The 16,724-nt window shown below is 40.6% G+C and overlaps 1 protein-coding gene and 1 long non-coding RNA gene across 6 annotated transcripts in view; one reads left to right on the forward strand and one right to left on the reverse strand.

The window, feature by feature from the left end:
- The window catches only part of LOC150063225 (uncharacterized), a 71,342-nt gene extending 65,324 nt beyond the window's left edge, over window positions 1–6,018 (reverse strand). For all 5 annotated transcript variants that reach the window (XR_016535507.1, XR_016535503.1, XR_016535505.1 and 2 more), the window contains exons 1-2: window positions 5,899–6,018; window positions 1,575–1,687 (exon numbers count right to left, since the gene is read on the reverse strand). This is a non-coding gene — a long non-coding RNA (uncharacterized LOC150063225). The remainder of the gene's footprint in view (window positions 1–1,574; window positions 1,688–5,898) is intronic.
- Magi2 (membrane associated guanylate kinase, WW and PDZ domain containing 2) overlaps window positions 1–16,724 on the forward strand; it is a 1,234,376-nt gene that overhangs the window by 1,171,613 nt on the left and 46,039 nt on the right. The window contains exon 21 of the mRNA XM_090332908.1: window positions 8,827–8,965. Coding sequence (XP_090189034.1) covers window positions 8,827–8,965 — 139 coding nt within the window. The remainder of the gene's footprint in view (window positions 1–8,826; window positions 8,966–16,724) is intronic.

The following is a 16,724-nucleotide window of genomic DNA, read 5'->3' on the forward strand; positions in this document are numbered from 1 at the left end:
TGTCACTAACTTATTCTCCAGATCCCAGTTAACAATCATACCTGGTACCCATTCTGGTATGCTTTCCCGCTATAAACTACAGTGTTACCATGTCAGGTCTAGACTAGCCAAATGCAGAATATCTAAGTATAAATGTGGTATACAAGATAGCTATCTCCAGAAAATAAAGAATTATTGTCATGCAACAATAGAATAATTACTGCGTAAATCTAGAATATAAATGTATGTACCCAATTAGATAAGCCTGCAGTATAGTACTCTCTTTTTCTCTCAATTATATCCAGGAAAGGGAAATGATAGCTTACACAGAGACCATAATAGGAAGTCTCCTCTTTGATTTCCTTTTGTCTATTTTCCAATCAACTAGGGAAACGGACTTCATGACCTAATGTAAGTGATTTCTGACAACTATATAAGCTGCTAGCTGAGCTGCCAGGGATAGCTTTCCAGTCTTGCTCAGGCAAATAATTTTAGGATATTGTCTCATCTCCCCTTCTTGCCTGAACAGTCAGGCTAGCACTGGAAAATGGAATGATGATGGTGCTTTTTTTTTTCCTTTGTAGAAAGTGTTTCTGATTCAGTTGGCTGAGAAGTGGCGCTATGGCTCAACAGGTAGGGTGGTAGCCTTGAATTGAAGAGCTCAGGGACAGTGCCTAGGTTCAAGCCCCACAACTGACAAAAAAAAATGACAATTGGATATTCTCTTTAATGCCTTATTTGTATGTTAATGTTAACTTCTGTCAAAAACACTGCAACTGCCTAAACTTAGGGATTATCCCTAAATCATCCAGCACGTCAGTCTCTATTATATGAAATGAAAGGTCAGCAATGTGGCTACTATTTTCTCTTTGGTCCTTTCTGGGTCCCATTTCACCTCATCTTTCTTTCCCCTGCCCTCATCTCATTGGCTTCCTTCTAACCAACTGTCTTAAAATAGCAATAATTAATTGATTTATTTTAAAATCTCCCTTCTTGCATTCACATCTGTTACCACAGCTGTGGGATATTTGTATTTGGTGAGGATGGACGTTATCTGCCCCATATTCAACAATACTGAATGTTTTTCCTAAAGATCCATCCAAAGCCATAACACAAGAAATAGAAAGCCATCAGAAGAACTCCTAGTTCTTAACCTCTCAGTAACAGTTCTAGAAAGACAACACTTGCTCCATTTTCCCATTTCATCCACCCTCAGGAGCTCAGCTCCTTCTCTTCTAGATTTATTATAAAAAGCTTGCTACTGTGTTTCCTTTCCTTCATCTACATAATGAGGATGATGAGAATGATAAACAATCATTAGCAATAAGAGATTACATTTGCATACTTTAGAGATTAGAAGGGACTTTCATATGTTTTAGATCAATTGAACATAGCCAAATCTAGTGACATTTTATACAACTGAATGAAAATTTTACTATAGTTGGTTGTAGTTTCTCATGCCTTTAATCCAGGTTACTCATGATCAAGAGAATCATGGTTTAAGACCAACTTTACAGACCCAAAACTTTACAAAACCCCTTTATAGGCCAAAACTGTACAAAACCCCCTCCCAAAAGCTAAAGCACATAACATACCTTTTTCAGCCCAGCTATGCAGGAAGCTGAGATCAAGAGGATCATACTTTCAGGCCAGTCAGAGAACCTGAACAGAGTAGCATACAACTTCCATCACAGATGCAGAGCAAAACCTAAAATAAAAGAATTCTAGTTCAGGTATGCCTCTAGGCAAAAACTGAGACCTTATCTTAAAATAGTCAGTGGAACAAGGGGCTACAAGTGTTAACTTAGTGAGTAAAGAGACACTCTCACAAGCACAAGATCCTGAGTCTAAACCCTAGTATTGAAAAAAAAAAATACAAACTTCATTTAAATTCATTTTAAACACTGAAATGCATGGGGAAGGCTTCTATAAGACTGATTGGATAGTAGAAACCTGCCTGAATGATACTGTACAAAACAGATGGTCCTAGGTCCTAAAGGATGAGTAGCACCGAGCTGTTTGAATAGAGGAGGAAGGGTGCAGAGTGACGACAAATGGAACAGGATATCCAGTCTTGCAGAAAAAGAAATGTTCTAAAAAACCTTCCATTGCAAGGAAGAGATGATCCACAGGGCATGCATAAAGCACAGAGAGGAAAAAAGGTCAAGAACTAATCATCTACTAACATTAAAAGCCCTGAAAACTGAAGGAGATTTAAAAGCAACAATCTAATAAAGTCTCTGCGTGTGAGATTAGAATTGGTAATATATGTTTGATGAAAACAAGGGACAGATCTGGTGAGAAAGTTATCAAATATCATTGAGAGTTCAACTACTTCCGCATTTGAGTTACTACGCCATTTTTAAATTTTACATTTCCATGTTTATATTTTGAGGCTTAAAAAAATAGAATGGAAACCGGAGGCTTGCCCATGGAGAGTTTTTCCTGAATCTCCACCAAAACCAGCCTCCTAAGTTGAAAGTCCAGACAAGATAACACACCCTGCCATAAAGCAACATGGCCAAATCAAAAACTAAGCTTTCTTTGTGCTATGATTAAATCTTTTTAGAGTGAATTACACAATGATAAAAACATGGAAAAGAGTGGACAGCCACATCTGGTGGTTCACCCTCAGAATTCTGCAGCAGCCTGTAACTTCCTTCCACCCACCGGTGCCCTTCACCTTCCCCACCCTTCTAGGCAGACATGGGTCCACCCATAATCTTAAGGACCTGCCCATCCACACAGCCATTTCACATTTCAATTTGAATACATTTTCTTGAAAGTTGTTGAGATGTTTCCTCTTCAGGTGATCACTGTGTGGAATGTAGAACAAAACAAGTCTCCCCAGAGAGTTTGGCTTAGTGGTGGAGTGCTTGCCTCGCATGTATGAAACCCTGGATTCGAGTCCTCAGTACCACATACATAGAAAAAAAAAGTCAGAATTGGTGCTGCGGCTCAAGTGGTAGAGTGCTAGCCTTGAAAAAATTCAAGGACAGTGCCCATGCCCCAAGTTCAAGCCCGAGGACTGGTAAGAAAAAAAAGTCTCAAATGGTTTTCAATATAAAATGAGCTGTCTCAAATTATTGATACAAAAATTCACAGTGTTAGTACTCTCAACCGTGTGTTTCAATTTCCAAAAGTTTTCTCTGTGGGGAAAAAACCTGCTGGTTTGATGGTTTCCTGTCCCTTGCTTAGACAACTGCACACAGCACAACTTCTAACCAGAGCCAGGCCCTAAAGAGGTAATTACATCCCATCTACTTCAATTATAAGTCTAATGGGAGAAAATGAAACATTACTCAAAATGCACAGTGTTACCCCTCAGAAAATATGTAATGGTTATTAAATAATATCTAACAGAGCTGAGTATATAGCTGAGTGGTAGAACATTTGACTGGCATTCATGAAATCCCACCAGAGTTCAATCTCCAACACTAGAACCATGCCAATACAATCACATCTAACATAGGCTAAGCATAAAAATAGCCATGAAATGGGAAAGATCACTACCAACTTGGGAAATCTGCCTGGTCTTTTCTCCATTTGAGCCCAAACATCCTATTGTTTGAGAATCCATGATGGTGCCTGTAGCAAAGAAAATTCTAATGAGGTGGGGGGAGGGTATCATTTTTCTAGGACTTTGTGATTTCTTTCAACTTTTTCTTCATTCATTTCTATTTCTCTCAATCCCTTAGCATTTTTTTCTCATAACTTTACCTACCTCTAACAATTTGAGCAAGTTGCCATTACTTAAAATCCATTTGGTCTCCTGTAAGTACTATTGAAATTGTTGTGAAGTTGCTCACAGCAGTATTTCTAGAATGCTGTAGGAATGCTCAGATTAACTTCCACTGTCATGGGAGTGCAAATGTTTATTATAACTGGAAAGCAAAACAAACATAACTCAATGGGTAGCTTGATGCAGTGATTCCTATTTGTTGAAAATTTGTAGCAGGTATGGATGACACAGAGACCACAGGTATGTTTCATGTCCTTGAAAGATCTAGAGTGAATGAGAGAAACCAGGTTTACAGGCTACAAATGAGAAACTATGAAGGCATTATCCTGTCACCTCAGAGAAGTAGCCAAGAATATGCCACACAGTAAAATCAGCATGCAGGAGAAGATTGTCCTTTTTTGTTTTAACCTTTCTGCCACAGGTGCCCAGATGTTTCCTTGGCCCATACAAACTTACACAAAGATTCCTGAATTGCCTCTCTCTGGTCTATCTGTCCCTCTTTCTTTTTTTTTTCCTTTTCCTCTTTCTCTCTGTTGCTCTCTGTGTCTCTGTCTCAGTGTCTCTGTCTCTGTCTCTGTCTGTCTGTCTCTGTCTCTGTCTGTCTCTGTCTCTCTTTATGTCTCTGTCACTCTGTCTCTGTCTGTGTCTCTCTCTGTTTCTGTCTCTGTCTCTGTGTCTCTGTCTCTGTCTGTGTGTCTCTGTCTCTGTCTCTCTCTGTGTGTCTCTGTGTGTCTCTGTGTGTCTCTCTCTGTCTGTCTCTCTCTCTCTCTCTCTCTCTCTCTCTCTCTCTCTCTCTCTCTCTCTCTCTCTCTCTCTCTCTCTCTCTCTCCCCTTCTCCACCTCATCTCTTGATTTTAACTGGAGCATAATTTCCCCTTTGTAATGGGGAAAGTATGAAAAGACTACATCAGATTTCCAGCAGTTCATTTTCTCCATCCCAAGAGGCTGTGAATCTTCCATTCGTTTCATCACTTTCCCCATTATGATGCAAGGAAGTGATGCTCTTTGGCCACACAGTGGTAGCTGCAGATGAGGTCACATGAGGTCAGAATGTAACAAGTGAACCTTGTCTCGCTTCTTATACATCCAGGTATTGAGAGGATGAAAGTAAATTCATTCAGCAAGTTCCAACTAAGATGATTATACAAAAGCCTGAAGGCAAACATTAAACCTTCTTTTTTCATCTGGAATAGGGAAGGGAAGGTGGAAAACAAGATGATTGGGAGGGGGAGAGGGAGGGAATCAGGGACAAAAACTTGAGGAGTATCAATATGTGAGAAGTACTGCACCTACTAACTGATGAATGCAACTGTAATCCCTTTCAACATTACCCCAACAATAATTTTTCTTAATTTATCACAGGACAGAGAAGCCTTGAGGCTGGGTCTAGATGGTATTTGTTACTATTAAATCTAGCACCAATGAATTGGATCACCTTTTTACATCACCAAAATACCTTACATGATTTTTCTTTGAATTTAGGAATACCTTGGATGACTCCCAAATTTATTTGCTCCCAATAAGACCAGAAACCAGTAGGCTTTCTTGCACTGCTTCCCTACAACGTGGAGCAGTTGGCAAGAGATTGGAGATTCTTTGATGAGGGGATAAGGACACTCTTCTCTCCCTGAGGAGACCCTACATGGAAAACTGAAATTATAGAAATCTGCCAAGGGAAAAAGTCAGCTTGGGTTCCTGGGAGTACCATGAAAATAGTGTCCTGATTCTTCTCAGATCCCATCTACAACACATTCAGCTCTGCCTTTGTACACTTCTTCTTTTTTTTTTTTTTTTGGCCAGTCTTGGGCTTCAGCTCAGGGCCTGAGCACTGTCCTTTGACTTTCTCAAAGTCAGAGCTCTACCACTTGAGCCACAGCACCACTTCTGGCTTTTTTTCTATGTATGTGGGACTGAAGAATCGAACCTGGGTCTTTGTGCATGCTAGGTAAGCACTCTACCGCTAGGCCAAACTCCCAGCCCCATTTGTACACTTCTTGACCTCTTCTGCCGCTCCTGCTCTTACACCATTTTCTCTCTTTCCTCTAGTCTTTTCCTCTTTTACTCTCATAAGTTCTTAGAGAAGTAGATGAATATACTACAGAATGAAAACATAACATTCTCTTAAGTCTTGGTAGACCCAAGTACAAAACCAGAAAGCAAAAGAAGTTAGTACTCACCCTCTTTCTCCTTGCACATGGAGACTCAGTGCAAGAGTATTGACACATCTGTCTCAGGATACATTCTTCAGGCAATGGGGATGGCAAGGTTTGGTTGGAGTCATGAGTGCTTACAACCCCTTCTCTGGTATTCACAATGGATCATGTGAAAACACTACATGTGTTCACACATACAGACAGTAATACTACACATCAGTTACTCAACAATGCCCTCACACACTTCTCCACACCGCCTCATTTCTCATGTGCATAGACAATGTGACAACCCCTCTCTGCTCCCTGTTTCACTCTCTCTATCTTTCCCTTCATTCCACTACCAGTCCAGTTGTCCTGAGAGCCATCTAAGCACTCCTCTGCTTCCATAGTCAAAATTGTCCTTGTTTTCGGTGTCTTGCCATTACCTTCCAAATTAAATCCAAGCTTCCGGTAGCTTATTAAAGTGAATAAAGTGCTAATAGCTCCCCCAGAGACAGCATACTCTCAGTGGTAAGGAATTTTGTATATTGGATGCAATTCTAAGAGGCTCTAACTCACCTTCAATGGGAGAGCTTGTAGTCACGCTTCAAACTCAGTTGTGATGCTTCCATCTCCAAACAGTTATTCTTCACCCCACCAATTCCAGATCTGAAGCCTCTCCTTTCCATCCCCTTAGTACTTTATGAATATACCTGTCCTGGACAAGATGCCTTGAATATTAATTATCTCTACCCCCTTTTCCAGCTAGACTGAGAATTAATTGTAAATAGAAATCATACTGGTTTTTTTCTATAGCTTTAGTAGATCCTGTGGCACATAAAAGGTCTTAGGGGAAAAAAACACTTTTTACATCTATGGGAACAGTGCAATGAAACTCCATTGTACTTTTAATATATGCCAATAGAAAGTAGTAGTGGAAGAATACACTCAAATTCTAGGAGGGAAGACATGGAGTCATAACCCTGCAGTAAGGAATGATGGTGATCACAGTAGAGTCAGTGACTAATAACCAACACAAGACACATCTGCAGGGGAAGAGGAAGGGACTGAGGAAGAAAGGAAGAAAGGACTCAGAAGAAGGGATGAGAGGGGCCTGAAAAGGTCAGGAGATCACCAGGCCTTTTGGAGGAGGAGGCAAAAAGAAAAATGGCATTTGAAGGGTCTGAATGACTCACTGGAGGAGATAGATGTCCCTTAGAAAAATGACCTTAGTGCTAATGAGTAGGGAAAGTGACTAGAGAATATTGGAATTATCACATGAAGTCCTCAGTGGAGCTAGTAAGCAGTGGAGAATATGTAAGGATAGGGACAAGCTGCAACAGAATGAGTCCAGTGTGACTCCCTGGCCTGGCTTGGGTGCGTGGTGGCACCATTAACCAGGATTAGAGATGAGTGGAGAAACTGCTTCAGGAGAAAAGTACATGCCCTGATGACTGCTGTGGAGTTGAGCTTGCCTATTGGACATGCAGTTGAAGATGTGCACTGATCATTTGGAGGTTTGAATCAGAAGCTCAGAAGAACATTGAACCAGGAATAAAGACTCCATGGGATTTCACTGAAACTTTCTTTCACTTCTGTAATTCACACTTGCCATGCCATGAGAATTAAGTTGTGGATAAGGATAATTTGTCCCATTCTACCCCTGGCTTCGTAGCAAGCATCTCAACTCCAGGGTCATACCTTAATGTCTTAGAGGAAAGGGAACAATTAAGGAATCCTGAAGGAAGATGTTGGCCCAGACACAAATTTAGTTCCATCTTTCCAGTTCTCCCGCAGCTATGGAATTAGTGCCAATGAACCCATCCTGTTCTTCTGCTCAAAACCTGTACTTCCAAAGGCCTTCACCCTCAGTGCATTGGAAAGGGAGAACCCTGAAGAGTCCTCCTTAAGTAGTGATGTCATTTGCTGGCTATAACAAATGTATTTTTCCTTCACTTTGAGAATCTTATTTCAGTTCTCTATTGCTTTCATGATAACCTTTTGGTACTGTTCGTACCCAATCTGTACCATCTACTTGGTTGTATGGTTCTCTGCAGTCTGGACTTTAGACCAAGGTCCAAGGGACATAAGTAGAACAACATTTTTGCAAAACAACTCATTGTGCTTTTTCTGGCTAATTGGTCTTAAATAGCTTGCACAAAAAGGAAACCTATTAATTTGAAATTTCCTGACAATAATGACAAGTTCCATGATGTGTTTATTGTGAACTTCTCTTACTCCAGCTATCTATTCATAAAGGTTAAATGGGAATTACGTATACAACATGGGCCTTTTTGATGATTCTGGAGGGAATGGCATTTAACCAAAGAGTTTCTGGCAACCAGATATGGGCATGGCAAAGATTTAACAAGGGCACTAGTCATGTGTGAAGAATAGGGAATCTCATTTTTAATTCAAAGGATTTTGATAGAAAACTCATCATCAAACCTGAATATCAACCAACTTACAATGAAGGCAATATTGTAATAGCACCCAGGGAAATTTAAATGATGCATGACAAAAATCCTCAGAGAAGCACAAAACCAATCACTGCTTCCAACATGCAGAATTATATATTACACTAAGCCAAAAGCTGGCAATAAATTCAACAAGAAGACCTTAAAATATTTACTTTTTGATTTCAAGCAAAAGTGCCCAGTTATTTTGAATATTGGTATCAGTCATATTTCTTATTTTTTAATGTTAAGTATTAACTATAGCCTTTGGCATACTGGCTAAGTATGAATGACATATCAACACAACCTCAATGGTCTAGTAAAAGTCAATACCATTTGTTGGTGAGATTCAGGATGCAGGTATGGATTAGCATCTTCTAAGAAGCAGCAGACTGCAGCCAAACTGCTCCATTGCTCTGAGGAAATGGGTTTTCTAGGAGTGCTTATGTTTAATCTGTTGGAAATGCAACCTGAGAAATCATTTCGGACTGACTTAGTTTTTTTCTTCAATTAACAGGTAGGAGATCAAATCATTGAAATCAATGGGGAAAGCACAAGGGACATGACACATGCCAGAGCAATAGAACTCATCAAATCTGGAGGAAGACGAGTGAGGCTGTTGCTGAAACGGGGCACAGGACAGGTCCCGGAGTATGGTACGTTGCACATTTTATTTACGTTTTCCTGCTTTTCTTGTGTACCATAAATGCCTACGATACATATATATGTATTATACAATATATTATATCAGTCAGTTCTCTATTTCTATGTAAACAAGATATACAGATATATATATATATATATATGGGCACGTGTGTATACAGGTGTATATTTAAGCCCAAGATATATTTGGTTATGAGCTTTTTCTTTAGCTCCTACCATTAGTTAATGTGTAAAATATCAAATGTATGACTTTCCAGGGCATCTCGAGTGTGCAGGGAGATCCGGCACGACTTATAGATTAGACCACTTGCAACTTGATGGATAGTCTCCTGTTCATTTGAGTCTACAGTAATTTGTCAATTGGTTGCTAAAATTGCTCACACATCTGACTGTCTCATAGGATTGGCAAATGGGGTCAGAAGACAAGCAAATGTATAAATTTGCCTTCAGAAATGTTTATACTCCAGAAACCCCTTACACACACCTCAACAACATAATCATTCAACTGACTGGTCATTACATGGAAAGTAGCATGACCTGAGTTGAACTGTTAAAAATGTTGTGAGACATAGAGGCTGGAAGACACAGGAGAACAGTGTGTATCCACTATTTGGTGGACCTGAATAAAGAGCTCTAGTCTCCACCTAGAAAGACTCTCTTTTGCTCCTCCATCCCCTACCCAAATGAACTTACAAGAGTCCTTTTCCCTCTCAAGCTATTTCTGGCAACTGATTAGCATCATATCAAACTGAGTAGCATCTTCCTATGCCTCCTTACTCAGCAAAGCAGACCAATGATCTCTGTTCAGTGGAAATATTTTCATGCAGAGACCTGAAATGCATTGTTTCCTGAGTTTGTGCATCCCTCTCCCCTACATAGAGGTTTAATGAGGCCTCATGTTGAGTCTGAGTCCGAAAGCTTTCAAAAGTTTCTGTAAGAATGGCTCCATGCCCCCCAAAATACTTCATCCCACATTCCCACCTTTAATGCTTAAATGTAATGACATATTTTAAAATATTAATATTAGCAGTATAAGCACAGGCCTGCCAAATGATAGTGGTATTAATCCCTATGAAAAGGTATTGGACTAGAATAACTTTCAGGGCCCTAAAGCATTAACTGGTTCAATAATTAACAAAAGTAACCCATGGAACCAATCACTTCTGTAAGAATGCCTTGTTTTAAAGGCATGTTTACTCCATGAGAAGAAATGACTGATAACTATGCCAAGGAATTGTCATGGCATTTCTATACTTTTTGTCCATTTTTTGGCTTTATTTTATTGTCAGGGTGATGTGTAGAGGATTTACAGTTATGTTCATCAGACAGTGAGTAAATTACTTCTTGAACATTGACACCCCTGCCTACACTTCTTGTTCTAACACAGTTACTTGACTAGTATTCTTGTCCTTAGTTTTTCATTCTTTTGTACAATTGAGCTTTGGTCCACACTTTCAATGTCCACAATAGCAGCTACTTTCCTATAGTGAGCAGCTAAAACAATATTACTTAAACATACCATTGCACCATCTGTGAACTATAATGCATAGATATGATTCATATGGATTTAAAGAAAAAAATGTTTCAGGGGCCGGGAGTTTGGCCTAGTGGTTAAAGTGCTTGCCTAGCATGCATGAAGACCCGGGTTCGATTCCTCGGTACCACATATATAGAAAAAAGCCGGAAGTGGTGCTGAGGCTCAAGTGGTAGAGCTCTAGCCTTGAGAAAGTCCAAGGACAGTGCTCAGGCCCTGAGCTCAAGCCCAGGACTGGCAAAAAAAAAAAAAAAATGTTTCAAAGCAAAAAGAAAATTCAGGGTCTTGTCAACATTTTCCCTTAACTCCTAAAAATATCTAGATCAGTTAAATTCTGAAATTAACCAACATGGAGTTTTTCTTATTATCTGGATCTAGTGTTGAGGGGCCAATTGCCAGTTACACAGATTCTTTTCTAAAATGCAACATTCATTCAGGCCTGATGGAAACAGTAGAGCTGCTCACTTCTTTTGATATTAAGTTGTCATAACTTTTGACTGGCACAAGTTTTGAAATAATGCAATGAAAGAAAAACTTTGACAGAGTAAGGCAATTCCCTTGAGAAACATAAAATAATAGTCACAAACTAGCCAGACATTAGTTTTTCAGCCAAAAGGTGCATGGTGAATTATGAGAAACTGAGATTGAGGAAAGTTCTACATCTCTGAAGATAATCCAATCAAATGATATTTCAGAACTTCACAGCAACTAATGGGAATAGGCTGCATGTGCCTTAGACTACTCCTCCATTCAAAGCCTGCTTAGACAGTTTCTAGAGGGCAGAAAGCAGCTGTACTCACAGCTAAGATTTATTACAGCAATATAGTACAAACATACTGTGAAATCATACAGAGAAAAGATTCAGGCAGCAGAGTTTCCTTATGTTCAATGTCCCTCCTATGAAGAGTCACCCAGAGTCTGCTTTGCTCCCGGCCACAAAAATACAGCCTTGGTCCCAGGGAATTCATTACACACTCAGCGTACCTGGTTTTCACTGTGACTGGTCTTTCAGGCTCCCTCTGCCTGGCACATTCCAAACTCCCAGACTCCCAGAAAGAAAGCAGATGTTCCACACAAACCAAGACCTTTATACAAACAGTTTAAATACCTGACACTGTTATTGTTTAGGGAAAGGTTTGCAGTAGTGTGTTGAAGAGTTAATCAGCTGCGTTCCCAGACACCAGCCCAGGGCTAACCTTGTAAGTAGTCCTTTTCCAAGAAGAGCAGTCTCAGTCCTTCTGCAGTGTGTCCACCTTTATAGCTATGCAGACAGTCCCACTGTTAGATCCCAGTGGTCCTTATCTCGAGGCCCCAGACCAATGCCTTTACTTATTCATGTTCCCACCTTACCCTCTCAGTGTGATCAGGTAGACCCATATGGATGGCATCAGACCAAACACTTATTGTCCCTTAGGGTCTTGACAACATGTACTAGCCAGCTTGCTTTCTACCTCCAATTGTGGCTCTTTTCTTCTCACCATTGGTCCCACCATTAGTTACTTTCCTACCAACGACCACTGACTGACAACTCCAGCAATCCTACAGACCCACTATAAATACCTTAGAAGAAAAGCAAGAAGTGAGTCTCTAGCTTTGGTTGGAGGCTCTCTTTTGCAGGTTTATCTCCCACCCACCCCCTACCCTGCCTGATAAACTTGTGCAGGTGTTGGGCCATCTCTTCATTTATGCTCTTGTCTTTCTTGAACCTAACACCCACCATGCAAGGAATGCCCACAGCTGCAAAACACACCTCCTCCAGCATCATTCCCACCTCATCACAAAGCAGAGGCTTTTGTCCAAGATTGTGCATTTTAGTACAATTCCGCAGAGGGGAGGATAACACATATGATTAAAAAAACAACAATAACAACAAAAGAAAGATGCCTGTGTTTGTAGCAGATAGAACCAAGAATATAATCTACTTTGTCCAGAGGTACCTTAGCCAGGAAAAAAGAAAAAAAAAACCCTGATTTTTCTGTCCAGTATTAATTTAAGGCCATGGGCTCCCTTTGTTTGCCTGTTAAGAACCTAAAGTTGGCATAAAAATCTATCTTTAAAAAACTGTTCATAGGAGGTTATCAGAGTCCAGAGGAGACATATTTAAACCTGTTTCAGGCAGAAACCAGCCTGAAGAAAACTGGGCTTTGAGGATGAGGAAACTACAGGAGTGTGAATGCCAGGTTTTACGTGATATTCACCAGCACCCGCTCTGATGCCTACAGAACTGCGGATTCAGAGCAGCTTTGAAGCAACCCTCTTATCTGGACCTGGGGACTTGTCAAGGATAAGCTGATCTCCAGCAAGAGAAATGCAAAACTAGAACTCTGAGTGCTTAAGGTGATCTGTGACAGAGAGATAAGCACAGGTACATTTCGAGGGAAAAAAAATACCAAGGGCAATCTGTCAGGTCATTGACTCACCAAAATCAGTGCGTCTCCCAGTAAGCTGAGAAAAGGAATAGGCACCCAGCAAAATAAGCCGTCCATCATCATCATAAGACCAATAGGCAGGTGACACCTCTACCAACTGCCTCCACCACAAGTGTGTGCTGCATACAGAGGCTGTCAAGCTGTTGCATGCGGAGTTGGAGAAGGATAAGAGTTTTCAAGAAGTTGCCTTTATAGAAAAGTCCTTGAAGGAGAAGCTCAGGACATGTGTACTTCAACTCTATTCTCAGGAGAAGAATGTGTTTTTCTCCCCTGATATATATCTCAACAACTGACAGGGATACAGAAGCTTCTCCCCACCCTCTGAAAAAAAGATCCAAAAGGGAATGCTTCAAAAGTATCACCTCCTCCTTAGCATTTGTTGCTGCTGTTCGAATTAATCCAAAAAAGTCTAAGAGGAAAAGATGTATTCACCATGGTTATAAAACTGCCCGGGAATAGATTCTAGAAATGCGCATCCTGCCTTGAAATATAGGTGTACTTCACTGGCATTCGAAGCATGCCACTTGTCCCATACACTTGATTTGAAAACCAAGCCACACAGCCATAGCTGAAGTAAACAGAAGTGGCATTGGATGAGAAAATTCTAAGCACACACAGTTCAGAGTGAGATAGAGCATTCCCCTTGGTAACATTTGCTATTCAAAGTGGTTCAAAGAAAAGCAAATATGCTTTTCAGTCTTGGTTGGTGCTCTGGTCTGCTTATTCTCTTAAAAAGCAATAGGGCAGGTGTTTATGAAAAGAACACTGGACTCCAGTGGTCTGCGGGAGTCTCGGTAGTTTTTGGAAGGCCAGCAGGGTTAAAGAGAATGAAGCAGAATTCTTACAATACAAATGCCCCAGTAACACCAACAGGCTACACAAAGTGAAAGAAATAACCAATCTGTAAATTACACTTCCAACACATTTCCATTGTCAAAGCAAAATGTGCTGTTAATAGCTTTTGACTTGATTACAGTCCCTTGGTAAATAAAATTGCTTGTATTTTATAAGGATGATCAAAAGTGTTCTAAGTAGAGAAAATATCTGTCTGAGTGACTATAGCTGAAGAAATGAGAAGGCCAACTAGTTGTTGAGTTAAGTGTCCCTTTAATTAGCAAAGGAAAATGACTTAGAAACAATCCTATCAGAACACCAGTTTAAGCAGGACTGGTCTTTATTTAGATGGCCATAAGCTGAGCTTAGTTTTATGTTCTTTGTAGTACACTGGCAAGTAAACATTAGAAGCATATGCTTTCACTTTTACTGGGAACTATTTGATCAATAACTCCTTTATTCTCTCTGATCATTCAAAGATAAACTCCAAGTGATACACTTACCACATATTATATATGGGACAGATTTTGGGGTTCATGTCTAATGGACATTGAAAATGTCTAATCTGTGTAATCAATGTTTCCTCAACTAGGCCAAAGTTTGCTAGGCGCCTACCATGTACTTTGCAAACCATGGAAGTGCAATCAATCCTGACTCTGTGTGAGGTGACAGTCTAAATCACCAGGACATGTGTGACCATTGCTTCTAGCAGAGAGCTGACTAGTGAAAAGGTTCCACTCTCATGAAAGATCGAAATGAGTTCATTAATTTTCATAGAATTTAATAAGTACTTAGTGAGTCCTTGACATCTTCAGGTCATAAGCATATCTTTTGTGATAGTCAGCCAATGATTGATATTTTTTCTAAAGAAAGGATCTGAATCTCCACTTAAAATTCATCTGAATTATGAAGTCTGAGTTGGCGATTATTGCTTTGGTGACTACTGCATTTGTTCACCCAGCACACTTGCTCCTTGTGGCTATTTCCTCCTGTATTTCCCAACCAGATCTGGGACACCACAGCACTGTCACCGACTTACTAGGGCTGTGTCCCCCAAGGAAAGGCAAGGGAGGGGAGAGCCACCACCTCCCATTGCCACTCCTTAGAGACCATTTGCAAGGAGCTCTAGGTGACCCCAGAGCCTTTGCATGAATGTACCTGCCTTTTCAATAGGGCAAAAGGTAGCTTGACTCAATAATAAATTCTGAAATTTAATTTCCTCTCTGACATTCACGGTGAGGCATTATCTTCCTCTCCCCTGAGAACTTCCACAAATCACTCAAGAATGCCTTCTGCTGAGTAAGAGAAACAGCACTCCAGGGAAGGGGCCAGGCTTCCTGGCACAACCTGGGCTGTAGAACACAGGCAATAAAGTCTTCATGGGTCCCCGGAGCGTAGCCTAGTGGTAGCATGCTCGCCTAGCATGCATGAAGCCCTGGGTTCGATTCCTCAGTACCACATATACAGAAAAAGCTGGAAGTGGCACTATGCCTCAAGTTGCAGAGCACTAGCCTTGAGCACTAGCCTTGCCAAGCCCTCAGTTCATGTCCCAGAACTGGTAAAAAAAAAAAAAAAAAAAAAAAAAAGAGAGAAAGGCTTCATGGCAGGAGGCTCAAGACAGCTGTCTGTAGCTTATAGACCACCCAGAAAATAATCCAGCTGTGTGGTTGGATAAGCCATAGTGTGTTCTGGTGTTACAGAGGCTTCTCAAATTCTTTTTTCCTGGTCCTCAGCCAAAGCTAAGAAAATCATGGACTATACTAGAGTATTTCCACTGTTGGTCTTACCTGATTTCCAGCTTGCGTGTTTTTCCTCCTTAAGGATATATAGACACACCACCAACTTGCAACTCCTTACATGCCAGGTAGTAAAGACTCCAGTGAAATACATTAGACCTTACAGTGACCAAAATATCTACCAAAGAGACACACTTAGCTTTAAGTACAACCTCCCTCAATCCCAAATATGTTTTAGAAAAAGATCAGTGAACCAAGGGGTATCTTTCCTAAGCTTCATTAAAAAGAGCTGCCATAGGAGTCTTGGGGAATCTTAGATGACTACTCCAGTAACCCATTCTGAGTGTTTCAGGATCTAACAGGAACTTCCCTCTTCTTGCACAGAATGAGCTCCCCCATAAAGGATTACTTGAAGTAAGTCTAGGAGAAAAGACATCTGGTATAGTGGTAAACAGTATAAGAAGACAGATGGACCTGGAGAATGTTTGGTACATGTCAGGAAAGTGGGAGATAGAAAGTTGAGACCAAGGATCAAGAGACAGGTTAAACATGGAGACCAGAAAACTCCTAAATGTTGAAGAGAAGGAAAAAAGAGTACTTCTTTATTAGACCACAAAAGCATTTCTGTCTCTGTCTCTGTCTCTGTCTCTGTCTCTCTCTCTCTCTCTCTCTTTCTCTCTGTCTGTCTTTCTTTTGCTCTCTCCCTTCTCTACTGCTCTCTCCCTTCTCTCTTTCTCCTTCCTCTGTCTCTCTCTGTCTGTCTCTCTCTGTCTCTGTCACACACACACACACACACACACACACACACACACACACACACACACACACACAGCTGTTTTAAAGCAATGATTCAACCTTTCAGTGCTCCGGTACCTGAGCTCCCTTTCACATTCCACATGTCCTGTAAATATTCTGAGGAATGCATTGACCCCAGGACTCTATTTTTATGTGTCATCCCTATAAATTCAGAGACTTCTCTGCCCTGAATATCTCTCCTAGCTCTGTTGGAAGGAAGGAGCCAGGCACCTCTAAAAATTGCTCCTTAACAATAATTGAAGTTCATAGAAGTTTATAGAAAGAAGGCAATGTTTTCTTCCCTTTCTCCTGTTTCCTATCCCCTGCCTTTTTGATGATCTGAGCATAGTTTCCTCCTTCCTCCCTGTGGAGATCCGGCACTGTAAGAACAGCACTCTTGTGCTGATTCAACATGAACTTTGAA

Source organism: Megascapheus bottae, chromosome 5 (assembly GCF_031878675.1).
Source record: "Megascapheus bottae isolate mThoBot1 chromosome 5, mThoBot2.hap1, whole genome shotgun sequence".
Classification (NCBI taxonomy): Eukaryota; Metazoa; Chordata; class Mammalia; order Rodentia; family Geomyidae; genus Megascapheus; species Megascapheus bottae.